The 26203-nt window shown below is 47.3% G+C and overlaps 1 protein-coding gene across 2 annotated transcripts in view; it reads right to left on the bottom strand.

Moving 5' to 3' along the window:
* Window positions 1-26203, bottom strand: part of SCNN1A (sodium channel epithelial 1 subunit alpha) — a 122679-nt gene that overhangs the window by 29140 nt on the left and 67336 nt on the right. For both annotated transcript variants that reach the window (XM_073552913.1, XM_073552912.1), the window contains exon 10: window positions 3224-3281. In XM_073552913.1, coding sequence (XP_073409014.1) covers window positions 3224-3281 — 58 coding nt within the window. The remainder of the gene's footprint in view (window positions 1-3223; window positions 3282-26203) is intronic.

Genomic DNA, 26203 nt, shown 5'->3' with positions numbered 1-26203 from the left:
GTATATAGAGGGTGTGTCCTGTGCGGTGTAGTATATAGAGGATGTGTCCCGTGTGGTGCAGTATATAGAGGATGTGTCCCGTGTGGTGTAGTATATAGAGGATGTGTCCTGTGTGGTGTAGTATATAGAGGAGGTGTCCCATGTGGTGTAGTATATAGAGGGTGTGTCCCGTGTGGTGTAGTATATAGAGGATGTGCCCCGTGTGGTGTAGTATATAGAGGGTGTGTCCCGTGTGGTGCAGTATATAGAGGATGTGTCCCGTGTGGTGTAGTATATAGAGGATGTGTCCCATGTGGTGTAGTATATAGAGGGTGTGTCCTGTAGTATATAGAGGGTGTGTCCCGTGTGGTGCAGTATATAGAGGATGTGTCCCGTGTGGTGTAGTATATAGAGGATGTGTCCTGTGTGGTGTAGTATATAGAGGAGGTGTCCTGTGCGGTGTAGTATATAGAGGAGGTGTCCTGTGCGGTGTAGTATATAGAGGATGTGTCCCGTGTGGTGCAGTATATAGAGAATGTGTCCCGTGTGGTGTAGTATATAGAGGATGTGTCCTGTGTGGTGGAGTATATAGAGGAGGTGTCCTGTGCGGTGTAGTATATAGAGGGTGTGTCTTGTGCGGTGTAGTATATAGAGGGTGTGTCCCGTGTGGTGTAGTATATAGAGGATGTGCCCCGTGTGGTGCAGTATATAGAGGATGTGTCCCGTGTGGTGCAGTATATAGAGGATGTGTCCCGTGTGGTGTAGTATATAGAGGATGTGTCCCATGTGGTGTAGTATATAGAGGGTGTGTCCTGTAGTATATAGAGGGTGTGTCCCGTGTGGTGCAGTATATAGAGGATGTGTCCCGTGTGGTGTAGTATATAGAGGATGTGTCCTGTGTGGTGTAGTATATAGAGGAGGTGTCCTGTGCGGTGTAGTATATAGAGGAGGTGTCCTGTGCGGTGTAGTATATAGAGGATGTGTCCCGTGTGGTGCAGTATATAGAGAATGTGTCCCGTGTGGTGTAGTATATAGAGGATGTGTCCTGTGTGGTGGAGTATATAGAGGAGGTGTCCTGTGCGGTGTAGTATATAGAGGGTGTGTCTTGTGCGGTGTAGTATATAGAGGGTGTGTCCCGTGTGGTGCAGTATATAGAGGATGTGTCCCGTGTGGTGTAGTATATAGAGGATGTGTCCTGTGCGGTGTAGTATATAGAGGAGGTGTCCTGTGCGGTGTAGTATATAGAGGAGGTGTCCTGTGCGGTGTAGTATATAGAGGATGTGTCCTCTGTGGTGTAGTATATAGAGGAGGTGTCCTGTGCGGTGCAGTATATAGAGGGTGTGTCCCATGTGGTGTAGTATATAGAGGATGTGTCCCGTGTGGTGTAGTATATAGAGGGTGTGTCCCGTGTGGTGTAGTATAAAGAGGATGTGTCCCGAGTGGTGTAGTATATAGAGGAGGTGTCTCGTGTGGTGTGTATATAGAGGAGGTGTCCCGTGTGTTGTAGTATATAGAGGATGTATCCCGTGTGGTGTAGTATATAGAGGAGGTGTCCCGTGTGGTGCAGTATATAGAGGATGTATCCCGTGTGGTGTAGTATATAGAGGGTGTGTCCTGTGTGGTGTAGTATATAGAGGATGTGTCCCGTGTGGTGTAGTATATAGAGGATGTGTCCCGTGTGGTGTAGTATATAGAGGATGTGTTCCGTGTGGTGTAGTATATAGAGGGTGTGTTCCAAGTGGTGTAGTATATAGAGGATGTGTCCTGTGTGGTGTAGTATATAGAGGAGGTGTCCCATGTGGTGTAGTATATAGAGGGTGTGTCCTGTGCGGTGTAGTATATAGAGGATGTGTCCCGTGTGGTGCAGTATATAGAGGATGTGTCCCGTGTGGTGTAGTATATAGAGGATGTGTCCTGTGTGGTGTAGTATATAGAGGAGGTGTCCCATGTGGTGTAGTATATAGAGGGTGTGTCCCGTGTGGTGTAGTATATAGAGGATGTGCCCCGTGTGGTGCAGTATATAAAGGATGTGTCCCGTGTGGTGCAGTATATAGAGGATGTGTCCCGTGTGGTGTAGTATATAGAGGATGTGTCCCATGTGGTGTAGTATATAGAGGGTGTGTCCTGTAGTATATAGAGGGTGTGTCCCGTGTGGTGCAGTATATAGAGGATGTGTCCCGTGTGGTGTAGTATATAGAGGATGTGTCCTGTGTGGTGTAGTATATAGAGGAGGTGTCCTGTGCGGTGTAGTATATAGAGGAGGTGTCCTGTGCGGTGTAGTATATAGAGGATGTGTCCCGTGTGGTGCAGTATATAGAGAATGTGTCCCGTGTGGTGTAGTATATAGAGGATGTGTCCTGTGTGGTGGAGTATATAGAGGAGGTGTCCTGTGCGGTGTAGTATATAGAGGGTGTGTCTTGTGCGGTGTAGTATATAGAGGGTGTGTCCCGTGTGGTGTAGTATATAGAGGATGTGCCCCGTGTGGTGCAGTATATAGAGGATGTGTCCCGTGTGGTGCAGTATATAGAGGATGTGTCCCGTGTGGTGTAGTATATAGAGGATGTGTCCCATGTGGTGTAGTATATAGAGGGTGTGTCCTGTAGTATATAGAGGGTGTGTCCCGTGTGGTGCAGTATATAGAGGATGTGTCCCGTGTGGTGTAGTATATAGAGGATGTGTCCTGTGTGGTGTAGTATATAGAGGAGGTGTCCTGTGCGGTGTAGTATATAGAGGATGTGTCCCGTGTGGTGCAGTATATAGAGGATGTGTCCTGTGTGGTGGAGTATATAGAGGAGGTGTCGTGTGCGGTGTAGTATATAGAGGGTGTGTCTTGTGCGGTGTAGTATATAGAGGGTGTGTCCCGTGTGGTGCAGTATATAGAGGATGTGTCCCGTGTGGTGTAGTATATAGAGGATGTGTCCCGTGCGGTGTAGTATATAGAGGAGGTGTCCTGTGCGGTGTAGTATATAGAGGAGGTGTCCTGTGCGGTGTAGTATATAGAGGATGTGTCCTCTGTGGTGTAGTATATAGAGGAGGTGTCCTGTGCGGTGTAGTATATAGAGGATGTGTCCCGTATGGTGTAGTATATAGAGGGTGTGTCCCATGTGGTGCAGTATATAGAGGGTGTGTCCCATGTGGTGTAGTATATAGAGGATGTGTCCTGTGTGGTGTAGTATATAGAGGGTGTGTCCCGTGTGGTGTAGTATAATGAAGAGATTGCATCGGATGATATCAATTTTCTTACCTCGCTGACTTTGGTCGGCCAGCGGGAATATCCGGCGTTAATACGATAGTCCGTCAGCCTGATGGGAATAAAACATTTAAAAGTATTGGAGATTTTTTCAGCAAAGACTGAATGATAAAAGTGCAGATCTTGTTTTATAAATGACCTATAAAAGTCCATCGTTGAGCAGCAGAACTACAACACTAAAAGGTTTGATCAACTTTTTATTTTTGTTCTTTTTTTTTTTGTACTCCAGGTCTGGAGTATAATACAGGATGTAACTCAGGATCAGTAATGTAATGTCTGTACACAGTGACTGCACCAGCAGAATAGTGAGCGCAGCTCTGGAGTATAATACAGGATGTAACTCAGGATCAGTAATGTAATGTATGTACTCAGTGACTGCACCAGCAGAATAGTGAGTGCAGCTCTGGAGTATAATACAGGATTTAACTCAGGATCAGTACAGGATCAGTAATGTAATGTATGTACACAGTGACTCCACCAGCAGAATAGTGAGTGCAGCTCTGGGGTATAATACAGGATGTAACTCAGGATCAGTAAAGTAATGTATGTACACAGTGACTGCACCAGAAGAATAGTGAGTGCAGCTCTGGAGTATAAAGGCCCAGTCTCACTAAGAAATCTCGGTAGCGAGATCGCTGCTGAGTCACAACTTTTGTGACGTAACAGCGATCTCACCAGCGAGATCGCTGTGTGTGACAGCGATCAGCGAGCGGCCCCCCTGCCGGTATCGCTGATCGCTGGAAGAAATCTCTGGACATTTCTTTGGTCGCTGGTCTCCCGCTGGCCAGCACGCATCGCTGTGTGTGACAGGCGGGAGACCAGCGATCAGGTGTAAAAAATAATTAAAAAAATAAAGAATATAGTTATTCTCACCTTCCGACGTCGCGTTCAGCCATCCCGCCTCTCTCCACGCTCCGGTCCCAGTGATCCTTTGCACGAATGACCGCGAGACTTTGTTATCCCGCGAGACTGTGACATCTTGCGGTCATTCTCGCAAAGGATCACTGGGACCGGAGCGTGGAGAGAGGCGGGATGGCTGAACGCGACGTCGGAAGGTGAGAATAACTATATTTTTTATTTTGATTCTATTTTTTACAGGATGGCCAGCGATGCTGGGCCCTCGGCATCGCTGTGCTGATCGCTGGTGAAGCTGTCTGTGTGACGGCTCACCAACGATCACATAGCGATTTACCAGCGATCCTGACACCTTCATATCGGTGTCGGGATCGCTGGTAAGTCGCTTAGTGTGACGGGGCCTTAATACAGGATGTAACTCAGGATCAGTAATGTAATGTATGTACACAGTGACTGCCCCAGCAGAATAGTGAGTGCAGCTCTGGAATATGATACAGGATGTAACTCAGGATCAGTAATGTAATGTATGTACACAGTGACTGCACCAGCAGAATAGTGAGTGCAGCTCTGGAGTATAATACAGGATGTAACTCAGGATCAGTAATGTAATGTATGTACACAGTGATTGCACCAGCAGAAGAGTGAGTGCAGCTCTGGAGTATAATACAGGATGTAACTCAGGATCAGTAATGTAATGTATGTACACAGTGACTCCACCAGCAGAATAGTGAGTGCAGCTCTGGAGTATAATACAGGAGGTAACTCAGGATCAGTAATGTAATGTATGTACACAATGACGGCATCAGCAGACTAGCGAGTGCAGCTCTGGGGTATAATACAGGATGTAACTCAGGATCAGTACAGGATAAGTAATGTAATGTACATACACAGTGACTGTGTAATGACCCGAAGTCCGAATAAGATCCAGTAGTTCACAAACCGAGACTGAGGCAAAAATCCCAAAAGAGTCTTTACTCAAACAGCAGATAAAGTAGAACTTAGTATACGGAAGAAACAGATTGAAATATCGTTATACAATACACTCACTCAGCCGGAGCTGAAATCACCATGCCAATCCAAGGTTCCCTGAGGAGTGCATTACACAGGGATTTGAAATAAATTTACCTATCATAAAGGTCAATTCAGATACTCAGAGAACATGTGTAAATCAAATGTAGTGATATCAAGGGACCCCTTGAATGGCACACTGAGTATAACTTACACAAATCTACAATAACAATACATATAAATATAATACAAAGGTCCTTAAGCGCTTCAACTAGGGATACCCGGGTATTTATGACTATGGTACCTTTAACCTGAGGTGAGTCTCCTTTCAGGCATATAGATTGCATCGGCTGCAACCAGTGCCAAATGTTCGGCGCCAATCAGTTGCAGCAACACAAGGTTCCTCATCTTGTTGGCCGATACCGGGTACTTATAGTTCTGTAGCCTCAAGATGCCGTCTCTCCTCCTGTAGTCCTCACAAATTCTCCTAGAAGCAATACGCCTGTTTCAGTATAAAATGTCTGTCCAATATTGCTTTTCAGCTCATCACAACAAGGACTCCACAGAGCTCCACGGTCACACATCTCTCAGGAACGCTCAGTCTTTGTTCCACAGCAAGGTCTCAGGCTCCCAAGATGAAGGGTTGCAGTACACAGTCTCTTACAGAGTTCAATCTCTTTGCTTCTCATAAGCAGCTCCACACACACACACAGTGTCTCTCAGGGCAGTCTCTCTTCTCCTTCTGGAAGCTTCCCTTACAGCTCTAGACAGCTGACACTAGGCCCCACCCCCAGCACACACAGATTCCTGGGCACTCACAGCACCTGCTCTTAGCTGCAGCAGGCAAAAAACACAGGGTTCTAGTGCTCTCCTGGTGTAATCACAGTTCACCCTCTTACATGCCAACCAACTAGAGGTTGGCGTCCCCGACATACCTCCCTACTCAAAGTCGTCCTGAGCATATCGCTGGTGTGATATTCCAGCCGTAGATTGGGTAGTTCTCCTGAGACCTACTCCAACAGGCGCAGCTCCAGAGGGAAGCCTCTTCCGTGAAGTTGCCAGAGGGCACCATTGAGGTTGCCTCCTCCTGCGGCACGGCAATAGAGGACTCACTGCAACCACTGAAGTGTCTTTTCACTTCCAAAGGGTGCCCCCTTCTCATGCGCCTCGCGAGCAACCACCGGACCCAACAACACAGGGATTATCAGTTGGTACCGGTGCTGCAGCTTAGATGGTAGGTACACCTTGCGATACAAAAGGCCCCGTTCCACACACAACTTGTCCCATTGTCACAGTAGTTTCATTCCTTCTGTGGACAGTTGAGCCTTGTCCTCTGCACTGGGCCAGACCTCGTTTTGTACCCAACGGAGCACAAATGCAATGTCCGGTCACTCATCCTGGACCTTTGCCCAATCTGAGGGCATTTTACCCAGGACACAGGGCATCCCGGTGGCAACCCCATTTGAGTGTACCACACTTCGGAAGATAGGTATCTGCCCCAAGGCTGAGTTTCAGTGTCCTCAAGTTGGTCATCAACATCTTCCCCCGAAGACCCAAGGGGTACCCTTGACAATGCATCTGCATTTCTGTTTTCTTGGCCAGAGTGGAATTTAATGCAGTAATTGAACTTGGCAAGGTGGGTGACCCACCACTGCTCCAATGATCTCAATTTTGCTTTCTCTAAGTGAGCTAGCGGGTTGTTATCTGTCATGACTAGCACCTCAGCATCTGTTAGATACTCAGCAAAGCGTTCTGTCATTGCCCACACCAGAGCCAGCAATTCCAGCCAGAATGAGCTGTAGTTAGCCGGATTTCGCTCGGAGTCTCTTAAAGACCTGCTGCCATAGGCAATCACTCACTCTTGGCCTTCCTGTACCTGTGCTAGTTCCGCCCCCAATCCATGAAGACTACAGTCTGTGTACAAGAAAAAAGGGGTGGAAAACCGGGCATATGCCAACAACGGGGCACTCGTTAGGGCGGTTTTTACTTCATCAAACGCCTTTTCCTGCTGGGGCCCCCATTAAATGGGGCAATTTCGAGGACCCAGCGCTGTCCCTTTTAAAAGTTCGTTTAGTGGACCCACCACTTGTGAGAATTTAGGCACAAACCGCTGATAGTATCCTGCTAGGCCCAGGAAAGCCCGCACTTCTCACAGGTCGCGAGGAGGTGGCTACTCTTGTACCGCCTTAACCTTAGTGGCCACAGGTAGCACCCTGTCCGGGGTCACCAGGTGCCCCAAATACTCAATCTGGCTCCAGAACAGTTTTTGGCTTTATTTTCAGGCCTTAGTTACAGATTCGCCGGAGAACTTGACGCAGCTTTTCAAGATGATCTTCAAATGAGGTCCCGAACACCACAATGTCATCTAGATATATCAGGACTGATTAAAAATTGATCGCCTAAGCAATGTTCCATCAGACGTTGGAAGGCTCCCGAGGCGGTAGTGAGGCCGAAGGGCATCCAGTTGAACTCGTAGAGCCACATTGGCAAGAAAAACGCCGTCTCGGCCCGATTTTTTTCGGCCATTGGGACTTGCCAGTAACCACTTGCCAAATCCAACGTCGAGAAATACTTGGCCCGACCCAATGCCGGCAGGGATTCTTCAATACGGGGTAAAGGATATGTGTCCTGTACCATGTGGGCATTTAATTTTCGATAGTCCACACAAAATCGAATTGTCCCATCCTTCTTCCGGACCAAGACTACAGGAGCTGCCCAGGGACTCTGGTCTCTCGGATCATTTGATAATCCAGCATACTGGCCACTATGCTCTTCACCTCTTGATAGAGCACCGGAGGGATTTAAAGATATCTTTCCCTAATGGGAGGAGTATCCTCCGTGGAGATCTCATGCTCAATCGTCCGGGCACATCCGAAGTCCTCCCCATGTCACGAAAAGGTCTCTTGATGCTTCCACAAAACTCTCTCCAACTGCACGGAGGTCTGTTTCTCCCGATCCACTCCCATCTGTTCCATGATCACACGACCATTCCATTCTATGGCAGGGGGCTCAGTCCGGCCTACCTTGACTGCCAATGTCCAGGAGGACTGTTGGTCTGGGCGCAGTTCGAATCCTGCCTTGTCAGGCATCTTCTCCACTGGCACAAACAATTCAGCCAGAATGGTCCCAGCGCGTTAATTGTAACAGCCTCATGTAAAACATTGATGCATCGGACCGGCACCTGTCCATTCTTCACAATCGCCAGAGACCGGGCCACATGTGCCTTGGCAAATGAGGACTTCTCTTGGGCTGGCTCGAGTAGTATTTCAAGCCCATTCAATCTCTGTGCAGCTCCCACTGGCAGCATTAACAGTTCCTCTTGTCTGGGTGCTAGCAGGATCGGGGTCCGCAGTTGCACTTGGACCAGGCCCACCCAGCCCCCTGGGATCGCACTTTTCAGCAAGTCGCAGCTCAGCACTAGATGGTGTAACATTTTCTGTGTGGGTCGGTGGCTTGTAGCACATGTCCAGTATCGGGTCCCTCACTGGCATACATCTGGTGGTTCAAATCTCGTAGCACGTTCATTCCGAGCGTCACCTCCATCCCTCTTCTGGAGGGGGGGTGAACCACCAGCACTATCCATTTCTGTCCCAACAATTTTAGCTGCATCCACACGATCCTCCTAACCGACAGTTGGCCATTATTAGCGGCGGTAAGTCGTATCACTTGGCCATCTTCTGGAACCACTAGTTGACTGAAGTATCTCTCATACACTTCTAAAGGCATTATAGTACATTCGGTTCGCGTGTCGATGGAATACCACGGCCGCTGGGGGGTAGCCTCTTCGGCCGCTCCAGTACTCACTGTGCTGGAGGCTGTTCCATCTCCAGGTTGCTGTTCACTTTTGAGACTCAAATGATTGCAGCAGACAGAGGCTGGAAACAACTTAAACAGTTCAACTTTATTCTCTTCAGGGCACAGCACGTCCACAACGGCTTCAGGGCTCTTTACACGGTACCAGCAATACATCTTCATCTACAGCAGCACTCTACTTCCTCTTCTGTTGGCACAACACTGCGCTTCCCTGCTCAGGATGGCTGAGAGACTCTACTACACTTCGTGTCTCAATCAGCCACACTTGACACACACATACATATGACATACATACTGCACACAAACATGTAAGGAACATAACAAATATATACTTCTACAGGGCTAGGCCCTGACCTCCTTACATCGATTAAGCACCTCATCTTCCGCCCTTCAAACTCTGCTTCCATCGCTGGACTGCATGCAAACCAATCTTGCTCATCCCGTCCAGGGCTTTGTGGGGGTGGGGCCGCTGCTGCTCGCCCTCCCAAGGCAGCGGCTGTGAGTTTAAAGCTGGCGATGGGGCCTCCAGGGGTTATGGAAGATGGTCCCCCTGCGGGGGTAGATATCGGCCCAGCTCTAAGTTTTGACACTTCCAGTTTCAGCTCCTTCAACTTGGCACGCAGAGATTGTACCACGCTTACCAACCCTTCTCCTCCTGACACTGGCGACTGGCTTCCCTCCAGCTGGGTACTGTGCACTGACCCCTCGGGCACCAGGGCAGACTCATCCTTCCTTTCCACCGTGGCTCGATAAATCTGCTACAAAGATAATTCCGATGCAGTCCGGGCCATCTCCATCAGTTTGTCTCTGAGAAGTCTATTGGCTAACCCTGTGATGAATTGATCCCGGAGCAAGCGGTCTACCTCTCTGAATGCCCCCATGGCCCCTGGGTCTAGTTGCTGCACCTCATTCAACGTCTCTTGCAAGATATTAGAGTACTGCATCATTGACTCACTTTCTTTTTGGGGGGGATTAAAGAATAGGGACCGAAGCTTGGTCACATGAGCTCTGCCTCCCAAACTCCCCTCTACTCCGGACCCTCACGGCCCAATCCTGCAACACCATGTTGCGCCCATCATATTTCGGCATGTGCTGAAGTAAAGCTCCTACAAGCACATACCCTCCTGGAGTCGCCGCAGCTGCCAGGGGACCCTCAATCCCCGAGGGGGATGCTGGTGCAGCGGGGTCATTTCTTTCCTCGCCTCCCTCCATGAAAAACACTGGATCCTGCCGATTACGCCAAAAATGTAATGACCAGATGTCCGAATAAGATCCAGTGGGTCACAAACCGAGACTGAGGCAGAAATCCCAAAAGAGTCTTTACTCAAACAGCTGATAAAGTAGAACTTAGTATATGGAAGAAAGAGATTGAAATACCCTTATATAGTACACTCTATCAGGCAGCGCTGAAATCACTATGCCATTCCAAGGTTCCCTGAAGATTACATTACACAGGGATTTGAAATAAATTTACATATCAGAAAGGTCAATTCAGGTACTCAGAGAACAGGCGTAAATCGAATGTAGTGATATCAAGGGACCCCCTGGAATGGCACACTGAGTATAACCTACCCAATCCTACAATAACAATACATATAAATATAATACAAAGGTCCTTAAGCGCTTCAACTAGGGAACCCGGGTATCTATGACTATGGAACCTTTAACCTGAGGTGAGTATCCTCTCAGGCATATAGATTGCATCGGCTGCAGACAGTCCCAAATCTTTGGCACCAATCAGTTGCAGCAACACAAGGTTCCTCGTCTTGTCAGCCGGTGCCAAGCCCAAATGCCGGGGACATATAGTTCTGTAACCTCAAGATGCCGTCTCTCCTCCTGTAGTCCTCACAAATTCTCCTAGAAGCAATACGCCTGTTTCTGCATAAAATGTCCAATATTGCTTCTCACCTCATCACAACAGGGACTCAACAGAGCTCCCAAGTCACACAGCTCTCAGGAAACGTCAGTGTTTGTTCCACAGCAAGGTCTCAGGCTCCCAAGATGAAGGGATTGCAGTAAAGTCTCTTACAGCGTTCAATCCCTTTGCTTCTCACAAGATGCTCCACACACACAGTGTCTCTCACAACAGTCTCTTTTCTTTTTCTGGAAGCTTCCCTTACAGCTCTAGACAGCCAACACTAGGCCCCACCCCCCACACAAACAGTTTCCCCGGCACTCGCAGCACCTGCTCTTAGCTGATGTAATCACAGTTCATCCTCTTACAACTGCACCAGCAGAACAGTGAGCGCAGCTCTGAGGTATAATGCTGGATGTAACTCAGGATCAGTACAGGATAAGTAATGTAGTGTATGTACACAGTGACTGCACCAGCAGAACAGTGAGCGCAGCTCTGAGGTATAATGCTGGATGTAACTCAGGATCAGTACAGGATAAGTAATGTAGTGTATGTACACAGTGACTGCACCAGCAGAATAGTGAGTGCACCTCTGGGGTATGTGATGCAGTAACCTCTGTTACAGCTAGGGGGCGCTGTGTATGCGCTTCAGGCATAATTATAATGGTAAATTAGGGACTGGCAATATTGTAAATGGCCGGTATGTGTCGCAGAGGTTCTCTGCACTGTAAGCCCAAAATGATATGGTTATGCCGGGACTTATAGTTCCACAAGTGTTTGTGTATTACTTATAAGGGTGGCTTATAGGGTTAGTTAGAGAGCTGGGTGGGAATTGACTAACCACACATGTACCGCCCATCCATGGGGGTAGTTACAACCATATAATGTGACTGAGGTCTGGTCACATGAACAGAGTGTGTGTACCTGAATGGTTCAGGGTGCAAGGTCCTGGAAGGTCTGTGTTGGAAGATCCTGGGAGTAGGATCTGATTCCTGGAGCACGTGGTGAGACCTTGGACCTGGTGGCCTGGGTGTTGGACAACTGTCCTAAATAGCATCCGGGCAGGCCACATGTGTGTGCACAGCCTGGGACGGCCACACACTGAGAAAAACGCTGTCCTGTTGAGGACCTTAGACTGACGAGGATTCAGCCTGTGGAACAGGAGCTCCTGAGAGGTAACCCCGGGTATGGGGAAAGAACTTTGTGCATTGACAATGGTCTGTTACTGAACTGTGCGGTCACCCGGTGACTGGAGAGAGTCCGGCGAGTCTAATGAATGCTTTGTAAAGCCACACGTGATGAAGTAATGGACTATGTGTAAGCCGGTGATGTGAAACCTGGCTTATGGTGCAGTTTATGACGTTTCAATAAACCGTATGGACTGTTTTGTGTGAAAAACCATGCCTGACTACGTTAATCCGCTGCCAAGCGAGTGTCCCCCAACACACATAGAAGGCGCTACGCCACAGGTATAATACAGGATTTAACTCAGGATCAGTACAGGATCAGTAATGTATGAAATATTTCTTATGACTGTAAATTACATTAAGCAACTGGCATCAGAGAAGCTATTTCTCCTACAAGATACAGAGCAGGACACTTGGGATTTCCCCAGGAAGGCTGGCAGTGCCCCGGCCGGTAAATTAATGATTCATTCCTGAGGTTTCTGTTGAAATATTTTATATTTTAGCCGGTGTGGTTGAATGATTTTGCTTTTTTGCACTAAAATTTCCCAAAATGTCTCACAGCTTGAGCTACATCAGGTTTTGTTAAGGTCGCTACACGGAAGCAAATACATTTCCTACATATCATTGTTGCAAAGTCAAAGGTTTTGACACAGATTACAGGACTCAGGCCAGTTGCACTCTGTCAACTGGGCGGATAAACCCCTCACATGGTGGCATCTGCATACTTTTCTATTTAATAGGACCAAAAAAGGACACGGTTTATGCAAAATCATTTAGGAAATGGACATTTTTTAATGTCCCCCTACAATTGAGAAGCCGCTTTCCCATGGGCACTGTTTTTCACTTGGGGGAGGCAGATGGACAGCTCTGGTCACTTGCTGCTCCATTATGCATTGTGAATTCTGTATCCGTTCATGAGCTGAATCTCAAGAGAAGGTAAGTCATGCAGCAAGACAATGACCCAAAGCCACAAGATGTTCTGTAAAGAATGGTTAAAGAAGAAAAAAGGTAAAGCTTTGAAACGGCCAAGTCACAGTTCTGACCTTAATCCTATAGAAATGTTCCGCATGGAACTAAAGCGAGCAGTTCATGGGAGAAACCTCACCAACATTACAGAGTAGAAACTGTTTTGTAGGTGACGAATTGGCTAAAATTTCTCCAAGCCAATGTGAGGGACTAATCTATAATTACTGGAAACTGCTTACATGCTGTCATGGGAATACTGCAACAGAGAGGGGCCAGAAGATTATGACGTCTCATTTTACAAACTCCTGCACTAGTTAGAAGTACTTCACCATTTTATTAAACAGTGCAGTTTTTTACTTATTGGCAGTGCAAGAGTTAATCTGTTCAGGTGAAACTCCTGGAGCATTTCTACTTAGATTGTCTCAGCTGTTCAGTGTTGATCACTCCCCTCTGCTATATATGCTCGCTTCTGACTCTTAGGAATTGCCAGTGTTAGCTCTTACTGCCTGGTTAGGAGTTGGAGGTGTAGTTTGTGATTGGAGTTGGCATTTGGAGATTTGTTCAGGAGATTGTTGCTTGGAGTTTTGTTTGTGTGCAAATCCTCATCCTCTCCTACTTGGTTTCTCCTTCCTTTTACTCCCCTGCATCCCACTCTGTTTTTTGGTGTGTGTATTTTGTATAGTTGGTATTTTCATTTATCCCAGTCCGTCTTCCCTTGTTTGTTTGGTTAGTGTTATCCTGTACATTTGAGCTTTCCACCATCCTGGGTGGGGGAGGGGACAGATAATGATTGCTATAGGAGCATGGCAAGGCACGTGAACCCGGCGTCTCCACCTTCAGGAGTAATCTGGAGGACAGGGATAAACTAGGGAGCCCCTAGTTATAAGGACCTGGTTAGCTCCCATGGTCCCAAGGTACATTAACACTGCCCCATACCTTTCTCGATCCATCATTGATCCAATGGCTGCTCTGTCAGGGCAACTGCAGCAACTCAGCCTGGAGGTGGCAAACTTGAGCACAGTTGTTTTGCAGCGCCCAGACACTTTAGTCTTAGGGCTCGCGGCTTTTCGGCATACCCTTGCTGAGACCAAGATGGCTCTACTGGATAGGTTCTCTGGCAGTTGGGATAAGTTCGGTGTTTTCACAGAGGCCTGTAAACTCTATTTTAAATTATGTCTTCACTCCTCAGGTACCGAGGAACAACGGGTGGGGATTCAGGGTGACCCCCAAGCCTGGGCATTTTCTCTCCCGTCTGACACTCGCTGTTGCTTCGGACGGTTGAGGATTTTTTTCTGGCTGTGTCATATATAGGACAACCCGGACTGCATCTCTCTGGCTGAATCTAAACTACTGTATGTCCGCTTCAACAGGTAGACTGGCCAGCGGAGGAGTATTGCTTTTAATTACTCAGCTGGTCCATGGACACTAAGTGGAATGACTCTGTGATCCGTAGTCAGTTCTGTCAGGGGCTTTCTGTGAGGGTAAAGGATGACTTTGAGACCCTGGTTTCCCTGGAGGAAGCCATGTCTCTGGCTATCCATGTGGACCACCGTCTTCACCATAGACATAACGAGACACCTCAATTTTCAGGGAGCCCGGGGTCAAGGAAACTGCTGGAAAACGAAGCAATCCGGGTTGTGGGGAGGTTAGCAACCTGGGTATACATATTTCCTCTGTGGGTATGTCACAATTTTTTTTTACCGGTGAGATCTATTTTGGCAAAAGTAAGGTGATTATTTCAGCCTTTCTGGACAGTGGGATGGTGTTTAATCTGATTGACGTCAGGTTAATGCAGGACAAGGGTCTCAAGCCACATAAACTGTGAAGACCAATACCCATATCCGCCATTGACGCAGGTCGTTTGAGTGATACATCTGCAGGTAAGGCCATGCACTCGGAATTTAACGATTGTCGTGTGCTAGAGGGCTTGCCCTCTCATGTGTTTCTAGGAATACCTTGGCTTATGATTTATGCAGAAATATGAAAAATTTTGAAGGGTTCACAAACTTTCAAGCAGAGCTGTAGATGCAGGGAGCTCTAACTGCTGATTCAACTTGCTGGCACCCAGCACAACATATTTTTCTGAAGCGTTTGATTTTTGGGTAGGTTTCGGAAGCCTTCGTCAGCAGTTGAGAGATTTTCCAGGAGTCTGTGAAGTCTCTCAGACTTCCAGGAAAAGTTGGCCAGTATGTTTTTCTGTGTTGAACCCAAGGGAACCATAATTAACTCAGAGACCACCAACTGCACTATCTTAATGGGAAATAACTGCTTTGTGTGCTAATGAGAAGTGGAAATAAGCATCTGTCTGGTAGTTTCCCCTCCACATAATGGCTGAATGGGGAGCAGGATGCCGGCTTTAACATTCCTCATTATTGCTTTTTTTTTACAAAAATCTAAAGCACAATTTTCACTTGTGTATCTTTTTTTTTAGTGTAAAGTGGCATCTTTTTCAATTTCCAGCACTTTCTAGTCTCCCTACCACCTTCCTACAGGCTATTTATAAATTAAATTAGAAAAATTACCAAAAAATGAGCTTGAAATGAAGCAATATATAATATCACTGTGTAAGGGGGTACAGAAACTCTGGTTCATTGTCTATATTTGTATAATTGTGCATAGATGGTTGGCTCGTAATAATGTGTACAAAATCTGCCATGTAGATATGTATATAATTAGGGAAAATGTAGTGTACAAGTTTGGTCACTAGATGGGGTATTATACTTGGTGTAAGTATACATGTAAATGGTTAACATTAGGAGTGGTTAGCTGTGTTTAATGCAGGGATAGTTTCTGGTAAAGTGAGGAGGCCTAGGTAGCCCGTAGTGCTCGGGTGGGCTAAATGCCCAAGCTGCTCAGTTCCCCGCAACTTTCAAGGAGGAACCCAGCCATCCAGAGTCAGTGGGACAGCGTAGCCTCAATAAGGGCCAAGACAGCATCTACAGGAACTTGGGACAGAGGTGAAGTCACAGCAGCACTGCAGGGCAGGTTGCTCGCCATGTGGCAGGTCATTGCTTGGGCTGATGCCCTCAGAACCGGGGCAAAACGGCTGAGGGAACAACTGTATGCAGTGAGGCTGACTAGGGAGGACGCTGAGGAGCTGCTGGAAATGGTTCGACCCAGGAACGTGCAGTGTGACAGGGAGAGGAGAGCAGGGAAAGATGAAGTAACGTGTAACATACAAGCTGTTGAAAATGTTGTAACAGATCTGGATGTGCTGCAAAGTCATGAAAGCAAAGTTCTACGCTATGAGTTCAACCTGGACTGTGTATTTGTTTATTCAGAGGCGGCTGGAAGTGACTATAAAGGATGAAGTACAGACCCTGATGATGCAGGGGATAGAGAGGCCAGTAAACTGCCAGTGGAGTGTGATATTCATGTATTGGGAGGCCAGGGCATACAAAATATGATGCATTCATCCACAACTATGGCCCTGACTGACCTCTACAGCCACATGTGCTCCTGGGGTTCTGCGCATGGTGCAGAGGAAGCTCGTGCCTTACATACAAACTAACTTCCTAAAAATAAGTCACATGGATTTTTTCTAGCTTGTGACACCGGCCTTGTCTCCATACTGTTGAGACACTGTTAGAAACGAGAAGTTTCTTAGTATTTGTGTGTCACTGAAGGTGTAAAATGGAGAAGTTACTTGGTTAGTTTGCAATTTATTATAGGGTGTCATAGTTGGGGGGAAAGTGTATCCACCATGGCCGGAGGCCAAGTGGCTGCCATGGGACCCTTGCCAAGAGGATGTCCCAAGTCCGCTGCCTTTGTGGACAACCTGTGCTGTGCTCTAAATGGAATCTGCCTTGCTAAAAAGTGATTAAATGGCTACAAAAGCCCTAGGGGAGGAAACAAAACACTGGAGCCATCTGTTCTGGGAAAAAAACCAGTCCAATGGATGGCTCACTGCTCAAAGTAAAACCAATAAAGCGTTATGCCTGGTAAACACCTGTGTCATTACGGCCTCTACTAAGCATCACACAGTGCATTTTTCTATTTGGAGTTTCTTTTTAAAGGGAACTTGCCATGTCTCCAAACGCTGTTAACCTGCAGATACGGGGTTAATCTGCAAGTTAATAGTGTTAGAAAGGTGCCAGGGCGCAGTACTGGGAGAAAACGAACTTTTTCCCTCCGGGGAGCAAGCACAGCTACAATCACCACCGTTCAGTACTCTGTGAGCAGCGGATGGTGGAGCATCCCGGTCCTTTGATTGACAGCTCACTCTGCACATGCACTGAGCAAAGATATAAAAGAAGACGTTACAAGTTTGGTATCGCCGTAATCGTACTGACCTGGAAAATCTTACCATACAATTAATGTAGTATAAATACTACCCAAAAAGTAATGGTGGAATTACATTTTTATGTTTTATGTTTTATGAGGCAGCATGGTGGCTCAGCGCTGGAGTCCTAGGCTCAAATCCCACCAAGGACAACATCTACAAGGAGTTTGTATGGGTTTCCTCCGGGTTCTCCAGTTTCCTTCCACATTCCAAAGACATATTGACAGGGATTCTAGATTGTGAGCCCCAATGGGGACAGCACCAATAATGTTTATCTGTCCGTCCTCCTCATAGACCTCTGTTAAGAGGTTATCTGACCTCCTCATAGACCTCTGTTAAGGGGTTATCTGACTACCTCATAGATCTCTATTAAGGGGTTATTTGTCCTCCTCATAGATCTCTGTTAAGGGGTTATCTGTCCTCCTCATAGACCTCTGTTAAGGGTTTATCTGACCTCCTCATAGATCTCTATTAAAGGGTTATCTGTCCTCCTCATAGACTTCTGTTAAGGGTTTATCTGACCTCCTCATAGACCTCTGTTAAGGGTTTATCTGACCTCCTCATAGATCTCTATTAAAGGGTTATCTGTCCTCCTCATAGACCTCTGTTAAGGGTTTATCTGACCTCCTCATAGACCTCTGTTAAGGGTTTATCTGACCTCCTCATGGACCTCTGTTAAGGGGTTATCTGACCTCCTCATAGATCTCTATTAAGGGGTTATTTGTCCTCCTCATAGATCTCTGTTAAGGGGTTATCTGTCCTCCTCATAGACCTGTTAAGGGTTTATCTGACCTCCTCATAGATCTCTATTAAGGGGTTATCTGTTCTCCTCATAGACCTCTGTTAACGGGTTATCTGTCCTCCTCATAGACCTCTATTAAAGGCTTGCCTGACCTCCTCATAGACCTCTGTTAACGGGTTATCTGTCCTCCTCATAGATCTCTGTTAAGGGTTTATCTGACCTCCTCATAGACCTCTGTTAAGTGGTTATCTGACCTCCTCATATATCTCTGTTAAGGGATTATCTGACCTCATAGATCTCTGTTAAGGGGTTATTTGACCTCCCCATAGACCTCTGTTAAGGGGTTATCTGACCTCCCCATAGACCTCTGTTAAGGGCTTATCTGTCCTCCTCATAGACCTCTGTTAAGGGGTTATCTGACCTCCTCATAGACCTCTGTTAAGGGGTGATTTGACCTCCTCATAGATCTCTATTAAGGGGTTATTTGTCCTCCTCATAGATCTCTGTTAAGGGGTTATCTGACCTCCCCATAGACCTCTGTTAAGGGCTTATCTGTCCTCCTCATAGACCTCTGTTAAGGGGTTATCTGACCTCCTCATAGACCTCTGTTAAGGGGTTATCTGACCTCCTCATAGATCTCTATTAAGGGGTTATTTGTCCTCCTCATAGATCTCTGTTAAGGGGTTATCTGACCTCCTCATAGATCTCTATTAAGGGGTTATTTGTCCTCCTCATAGACCTCTGTTAAGGGTTTATCTGTCCTCCTCATAGACCTCAGTTAAGGGCTTATGTGTCCTACTCATAGACCTCTGTTAATGGGTTATCTGACATCCTCATAGACCTCTGTTAAGGGGTTATCTGACCTCCTCATAGATCTCTATTAAGGGGTTATTTGTCCTCCTCATAGATCTCTGTTAAGGGGTTATCTGACCTCCTCATAGATCTCTATTAAGGGGTTATCTGTCCTCCTCATAGACCTCTGTTAAGGGTTTACCTGACCTCCTCATAGATCTCTGTTAAGGGTTTATCTGTCCTCCTCATAGATCTCTATTAAGGGGTTATCTGTCCTCCTCATAGACCTCTGTTAAGGGTTTATCTGTCCTCCTCATAGACCTCTATTAAAGGCTTGTCTGACCTCCTCATAGACCTCTGTTAAGGGGTTATCTGACCTCCTCATAGATCTCTGCTAAGGGTTTATCTGACCTCCTCATAGACCTCTGTTAAGGGGTTATCTGACCTCCTCATATATCTCTGTTAAGAGATTATCTGACCTCATAGATCTCTGTTAAGGGGTTATCTGACCTGCTCATAGACCTCTGTTAAGGGTTTATCTGTCCTCCTCATAGACCTCTGTTAAGGGTTTATCTGTCCTCCTCATAGATCTCTAATAAGGGATTATCTGTCCTCATAGACCTCTGTTAAAGGTTTATCTGTCCTCCTCATGGACCTCTGTTAACGGGTTATCTGTCCTCCTCTAGACCTCTATTAAAGGCTTGTCTGGCCTCCTCATAGACCTCTGTTAAGGGGTTATCTGACCTCCTCATAGATCTCTGTTAAGGGTTTGTCTGACCTCCTCATAGACCTCTATTAAGGGGTTATCTGACCTCCTCATATATCTCTGTTAAGGGATTATCTGACCTCATAGATCTCTGTTAAGGGGTTATCTGACCTCCCCATAGACCTCTGTTAAGGGGTTATCTGACCTCCCCATAGACCTCTGTTAAGGGTTTGTCTGTCCTCCTCATAGATCTCTGTTAAGGGGTTATCTGACCTCCTCATAGACCTCTTTTTAGGGGGTATCTGTCCTCCTCATAGACCTCTGTTAAGGGGTTATCTGACCTCCTCGTAGACCTCTGTTAAGGGGTTAACTAACCTCCCCATAGACCTCTGTTAAGGGGTTATCTGACCTCCTCATAGATCTCTGTTAAGGGGTTATCTGACCTCCTCATAGATCTAGATTAAAGGCTTGTCTGACCTCCCCATATATCTCTGTTAAGGGTTTATCTAACCTCCTCATAGATCTCTATTAAGGGGTTATCTGTCCTCATCATAGACCTCTGTTAACGGGTTATCTGATGTCCTCATAGACCTCTGTTAAGGGTTTATCTGTCCTCCTCATAGACCTCTGTTAAGGGGTTATCTGTCCTCCTCATAGACCTCTGTTAAAGACTTGTCTGACCTCCCCATAGACCTCTGTTAAGGGGTTATCTGTCCTCCTCATAGATCTCTGTTAAGGGGTTATCTGACCTCCTCATAGATCTCTGTTAAGGGGTTATCTGATCTCCTCATAGATCTCTGTTAAGGGGTTATCTGACCTCCTCATAAACCTCTGTTAAGGGGTTATCTGACCTCCTCATAGATCTCTGCTAAGGAGTTAACTTACCTCCCCATAAACCTCTGTTAAGGGGTCATCTGACCTCCTCATAGATCTCTTTTAAGGGGTTATCTGACCTCCTCATAGACCTCTGTTAAGGGGTTATCTAACCTCCTCATAGATCTCTGTTAAGGGGTTATCTAACCTCCTCATAGATCTCTATTAAGGGGTTATCTGTCCTTCTCATAGACCTCTGTTAAGGGTTTATCTGTCCTCCTCATAGGCCTCTGTTATCGGATTATCTGTCCTCCTCATAGACCTCTGTTAAGGGTTTATCTGTCCTCCTCATAGACCTCTGTTAAGGGGTTATCTGTCCTCCTCATAGGGCCCCGTCACACATAGCGATCTCGCTAGCGAGATCGCTGCTGAGTCACAAGTTTTGTGACACAACAGCGATCTCACCAGCGAGATCGCTGTGTGTGACAGCGATCAGCGACCGGCCCCCCTGCCGGTATCGCTGATCGCTGTAGGAAAGCCCAGGACTTTTCTTTGGTCGCTGGTCTCCCGCTGGCCAGCACGCATTGCTGCGTGTGACAGGCCGGAGACCTACGCTCAGCTGGTAAATAACGTACACATCGGGTATCCAAGGGACACATGTCCCTTGGATACCCGATGTATACGTTAGTTACCAGCTCCCTGCACAGCGCGCTGGTAACTAACGAACACAGCGACGCCGCGCGCTCGGCGTTGCTGTGCTGATCGCTGGTGAAGCTGTCAGTTTGATAGCTCACCAGCGATCACATAGCGACTTACCAGCGATCCTGACACGTAGATATCGTTGTCGGGATCGCTGGTGAGTCGTTATGTGTGACGGCGCCTCAAACGCAAAAATATTTCCCGAATCCGCTCATTCCTCAACCACGAAACCACAAAAACACTAGTGCATGCTCTTATCATCTCCCGCCTCGACTACTGCAACCTCTTACTCTATGGCCTCCCCTCTAGCACTCTGCCTCCGCTCCAGTCCATCCTACACTCTGTTTCCCGACTAATCCACCTGTCTCCCCGCTATTCCCCAGCCTCCCCCCTATGCCAGGCCCTTCACTGGCTTCCTATCGCCCAGAGGCTCCAATTCAAAACCGTAACCATGACATACAAAGCCATCCACAACCTGTCTCCTCCATACATCTGTGACATGGTCTGTAGGTACCTACCCGCACACAACCTTCGATCATCACAAGATCTCCTTCTCTACTCCCCCCTTATCTCTTCTTCCCACAACCGCATACAAGACTTCTCCCGTGCTTCCCCCATACTCTGGAACTCCCTGCCACAAACATCAGACTCTCACCATCAACAGAAACCTTCAAGAAGAACCTGAAGAGCCACCTGTTCCGACAAGCCTACAGCCTGCAATGATCCTCGGTCTACTGAACCACAGCACAACCTGCTCTACCCTCTCCTACTGTATCTTCACCCATCCCTGTAGACTGTGAGCCCTCGCGGGCAGGGTCCCCTCTCCTTATGTACTTGTGCGTGCCTTGTCTTACACATGTTTACTATACTTGTCTATATTTCCCCTTTTCACATGTAAAGCGCCATGGAATAGAGTTGAGCGACTTTTGGTTTTTTAGGGTCGCGTTTCGTTTCGTGAAACCCGACTTTTCCAAAAGTCGGGTCGAGCAAGATCGTCCGATTATAGGGAAAAGTCGGGGTCGTCCCGAAACACGAAACCCAATGTAAGTCAATGGGGAATAAAATTCGGCAGTGAGAGGAGGACAGGAAACACACCTACAGTGCCCATTTGAATGCCAAAAGCATCAATTCTTCTTACTTAAGCTTTTCAACCTTAATTAACTTCATAATACAAGTTATGCACTGAAAAATGGGGGTTATTTGGCTAAAGTTGTGGGGGGGGAGGGCTGGCTGCAGGTTTTCATGTGCCCTGGGCGAAAGAGCACCCCTTTAACACATACCACAACTCATCATGCTCCGATACGGCAGAGAAATAGCGGTATAGTACAATGAAAAATACCTCACTTTTTACATCTCATGACGAGGCCCATCTATTTCTCCATACAGAATCATTGGTCCCATATAATGTTTGAAACAGTATATGATGAGCTCCACATAATGCTACAGTATATGTTGGTCCCCATGGATGAAGCTCCACTGTCTTATGGGCCCAAATAATGCTCCAAACATAATGGGCCCCATTTCTAATGCTCTAGTGTATAATGGGCCCTGTAAATGCTGCTCCAGTGTCTGATGTCCACCTTTGGAATGTTCCAGTGTATGGTGGGCCCCATCTATCATTCTCCAGAGTATAGTGCTCCCCAAAAATTGCTGTCCCAACATTGAAAACAATCAAATAAGTCTCCTCGCTTGGGAATCCCTGTACTACTCTGGACTCCTCGTCGTCCCCATCTTCCATCTCACTGCACAGTATTTCAACTTTGCAAGTGCTGTGATCCTGAGCAAGCAGGGGGGGCCCACTCGTTGGCGATGGCACTGGCACAGGGCCCCTGATAGTACGGTGGTGTGTCTGATGGCGGGTGGGCCGAACCTGCACTTTCATCTGCATCTTCCTCTTTGTCACCGTGTAAGATGGAACTGTATATGGGAAGGGTAACCTGAGTTTCATCAGGGTCAGATTCAGGCCGGGTAGCGTGCGAGGGGAATGTAGTGGTCTGGGTCAATGTACCAGCAGATTCATCGAGCAGTGGCTGGGCATCAGTGCACTTGTGTAGCCCCCAGGAGTACGGTCGCCACAGTGGCATTACCTTCCTCCTAGGGAGTGTGATGTCATGCTTGGGAGCAACGAACGATCTCTCTAGCAGGTTAACTGATTGGGCGGCGTTATTCCCACGAGTCATGACCCTCCAAACAGCGTTCATGAAGGCAAAGTGTTTGTTTTACGTGGGCAGTATGGTTGCAAAGCTGAACCTTAAAGGAATGTCCAGAAGGGCACCACCAGGAGTGGAGCCTACGGTTAAATTCGACTCCACCTGGGAAACCTCAACCATGCCAGCTACAGAACAGATGCACACATTGCAAGCTTAATTCCGTTAACGAACGAGACTCCGTCATGCCCCGCGGTCCGAGTCCGGCTTACTAGAGGGACACGTGAGGCTCTGGCACATGAGATTGGCCAATAACTGGTGTGTCATGCCCTTACATGTCCGTGGCTGCATGTGCGCTACACTGAAAAGGCCAGCGTTTGTCGCTTACAGGTGCAGATAACCCGCTGAACAACGTTAGTGATGGGCAGGGCCGCCATCAGGGCATTACTAGCCTTACTGGTGTAAGGGGCCCCGGGAGCTGGAGGGGCCCCATCCTCAGAATTTTCATAAACCGGCGTTCTGTGTGTGTGGAGGGAGCAGGAGTCATTGTGACAGACAGCTGGGAGAGGCAGCCAGTGCTGAGCAACAGGAGGGTGGGACTTTCCAGCAACCAATCCTGGCTGAGCGCGGGCTTACTGCAGTGCAGTTATAGTATTCTCCCATCACACAGTCTGGAGCGAGTCACTGAGCAGCAGTGCAGCCCTCAGTCCCCCCCGGTGAGTGTCTGAGCCTGTGTTGTTTAAGTGTATGGCCAGTGTCTTGCCAGGATCTACTGTAGTCCAGCCCCTGTAGCAGATGGATCCTCAGTGAGTGGGCTGTGTGCTCAGTGACAGCGTCAGTCACACTATCAGCACAGCAGCCGCTCACCAAGGAAGGAAGCTGCGATGTCCTGAGTCTGACCCCTGCCTGTATCAGCTATAGACCAAGATAACAGCAGAGCTGAGTGCCCCCTTCACCTCCTACAGAGAAGCATAAGACCGCTGAGCAGCACAGCCTGCCCCCTGACAGGACACAGCAGCCCCCTCTCAGGATTCCCTGCATTTACTCTCCAAACTTATGTAAAAAAACTTCAGTCTTCAGAATGGAGCTGTGGTGTCCTGTCAGGGGCAGAGGGGGCACAGCAGCCTTATCCTTCTCTGGAGGGGACAGGGGGCCAGGACACTGCTCATCAGGATTTATAGCATCTCCCAGAGATGTTATGTAACACAACCACACACTATAATCACAAACACAGTATATGTTAGGGTATATGCACACATGGCAGATTCTGCTGCGTTGTACCCTTAGGCCATGTGCACAGATTGCGGGTTCTGCTGCGGATCCGCAGGGGTTTTGGCTCTGGAACCGCAGCTAAGCTGCGTCGTACAGTACCATTGTTTTCAATGGAAAATGAAAAACGCTGTGTGCATGCTGTGGATTTTTCCGCGGGTTCAAATCCGCAGCATGTCAATTCTTTGTGCGGAATCCGCAGTGGTTTCACACCTTCTCCATTGTGAGGTGTGAAACCGCAGGGCTAATCCACAGGTAAACCGCAGGACTTTTGACCTGTGGATTTTTCCAAATCCGCACAGAAAAATCCGCAGTACGTTTCACTACATGTGCACATAGCCCAAAAGTCTATCTAAAACCAAAACTGTTGTGCACATGCTGCGGCTCTAAATCTGCAGCATGTCAATTCTTTGGCTGATCCGCAGCATTTTTACACCTCTTTTATTATAGGAATCCACAAGTGTAAAAACGCTGTGGAAATCTGCACAAAATCTGCAGAAAATCCTCAGGTAAAACAGGTCATTTTACTGGCGGATTCAGTGAAATTTGTGTGGAAAAATCCGCAGCAGAATCCGCAACATGTGCACACACCCTAAAAGTATGCAAAAATTCCACAGTATTACAGAAAAGTAACTGAGGCCGGACTCCAGCATGAGAGGCTGATGAGAAGATCTGCAGGGGGAATGAAGGGTTTTAGTCCTCGCTCACACAAGCGTATAACATGGCTGAGCGCTATGTGATGTTTTATTGCATAACACTCAGCACAGTGTTATACTATGGGGCATCGCAGATCTGTGATTTTTTTCTACAGACCGAAATCGTCTGTGGAAAAATAATCTGCAGCATGCCGTGAGTGGCTTTGGAATTCGGATCACACGGACCCATTGAAATCTATGGATGCGTGTGAACCATCAGGCTGCACTCAGCTGTCAGCTGAGTGCAGTCTGAATCCACGACCTCAGACAATGGAGAAGATGGAGAAATTAAGTTCCCTGTCTTCTCAATGTGCTCCGATTATTTCATGCAAGAGAATCAGATGACACTTGGATGAGAGTTTGCGCTGAGTGTCAGTAGCATAATTAAGCTGATTCTCTCACATGAGAGAATCATCACTCGTGTGACCCCGGCCATACACTTTTTTCAGCTGGACAATTCTTTTATATACCTTAATAATTCCTAATATTACCAAAAACTTTATAATATAAGTATCCTTCCCAAACCCACTGACCTAAGCAGGGCCGCTATCAGGGCATTACTGCCCTTACTGGATGGGGCCTGATGAGCAGAGTGGGCCCGGAGTGGGGCCCCGGTCACTATGTGGTGGTAAAATATGGTCTGGTCATGGCGTGATGGTATTTGCTCCTTGTATATGGGATTTTAGTTCACCATGTGGTGGTAATATGGTGGCTGGTCATGGTCCGGTGGTATTTGTCCCTTGTATGTGGCATTATTGGTAATTTTTAAAAATGGAAAAATAAATAAAAATATTCCGAAATTGTATTGGATATTTTAGCAAATGTTTAGTAAGTTACAGTAGAGTAGGGCCCGACCAAAAGAGTCTACTTTGTCGTGGTGGCGGATTAAAAAATCTTTTGGCCAAAACAAAAGCTGCTGGCTATGTATGTGGTGATGGGAACTGTTAATGTGTGATTTGTGAGGACATGGTGCAGAAGTGGAGTTGTTCCAAGAGAAAGTGGTGGGACTTTGGAAGGTTCGAGGGGTGGAGACGGGGCTGGGTAGAGCCTGGGCGGAGTTTCAAGGGGCCCCGAAAATTTTGCCAGTATGGGGCCCCGAAATTCCTAGTGGCAGCCCTGGTGATGGGGATCACTGATTACAATTA

The sequence above is a fragment of the Dendrobates tinctorius genome, unplaced genomic scaffold (assembly GCF_039654945.1).
Source record: "Dendrobates tinctorius isolate UK_male_01 unplaced genomic scaffold, ASM3965494v1 ptg000196l, whole genome shotgun sequence".
Taxonomy (NCBI): domain Eukaryota; kingdom Metazoa; phylum Chordata; class Amphibia; order Anura; family Dendrobatidae; genus Dendrobates; species Dendrobates tinctorius.
This window is presented reverse-complemented; position numbering and strand designations above follow the sequence as displayed.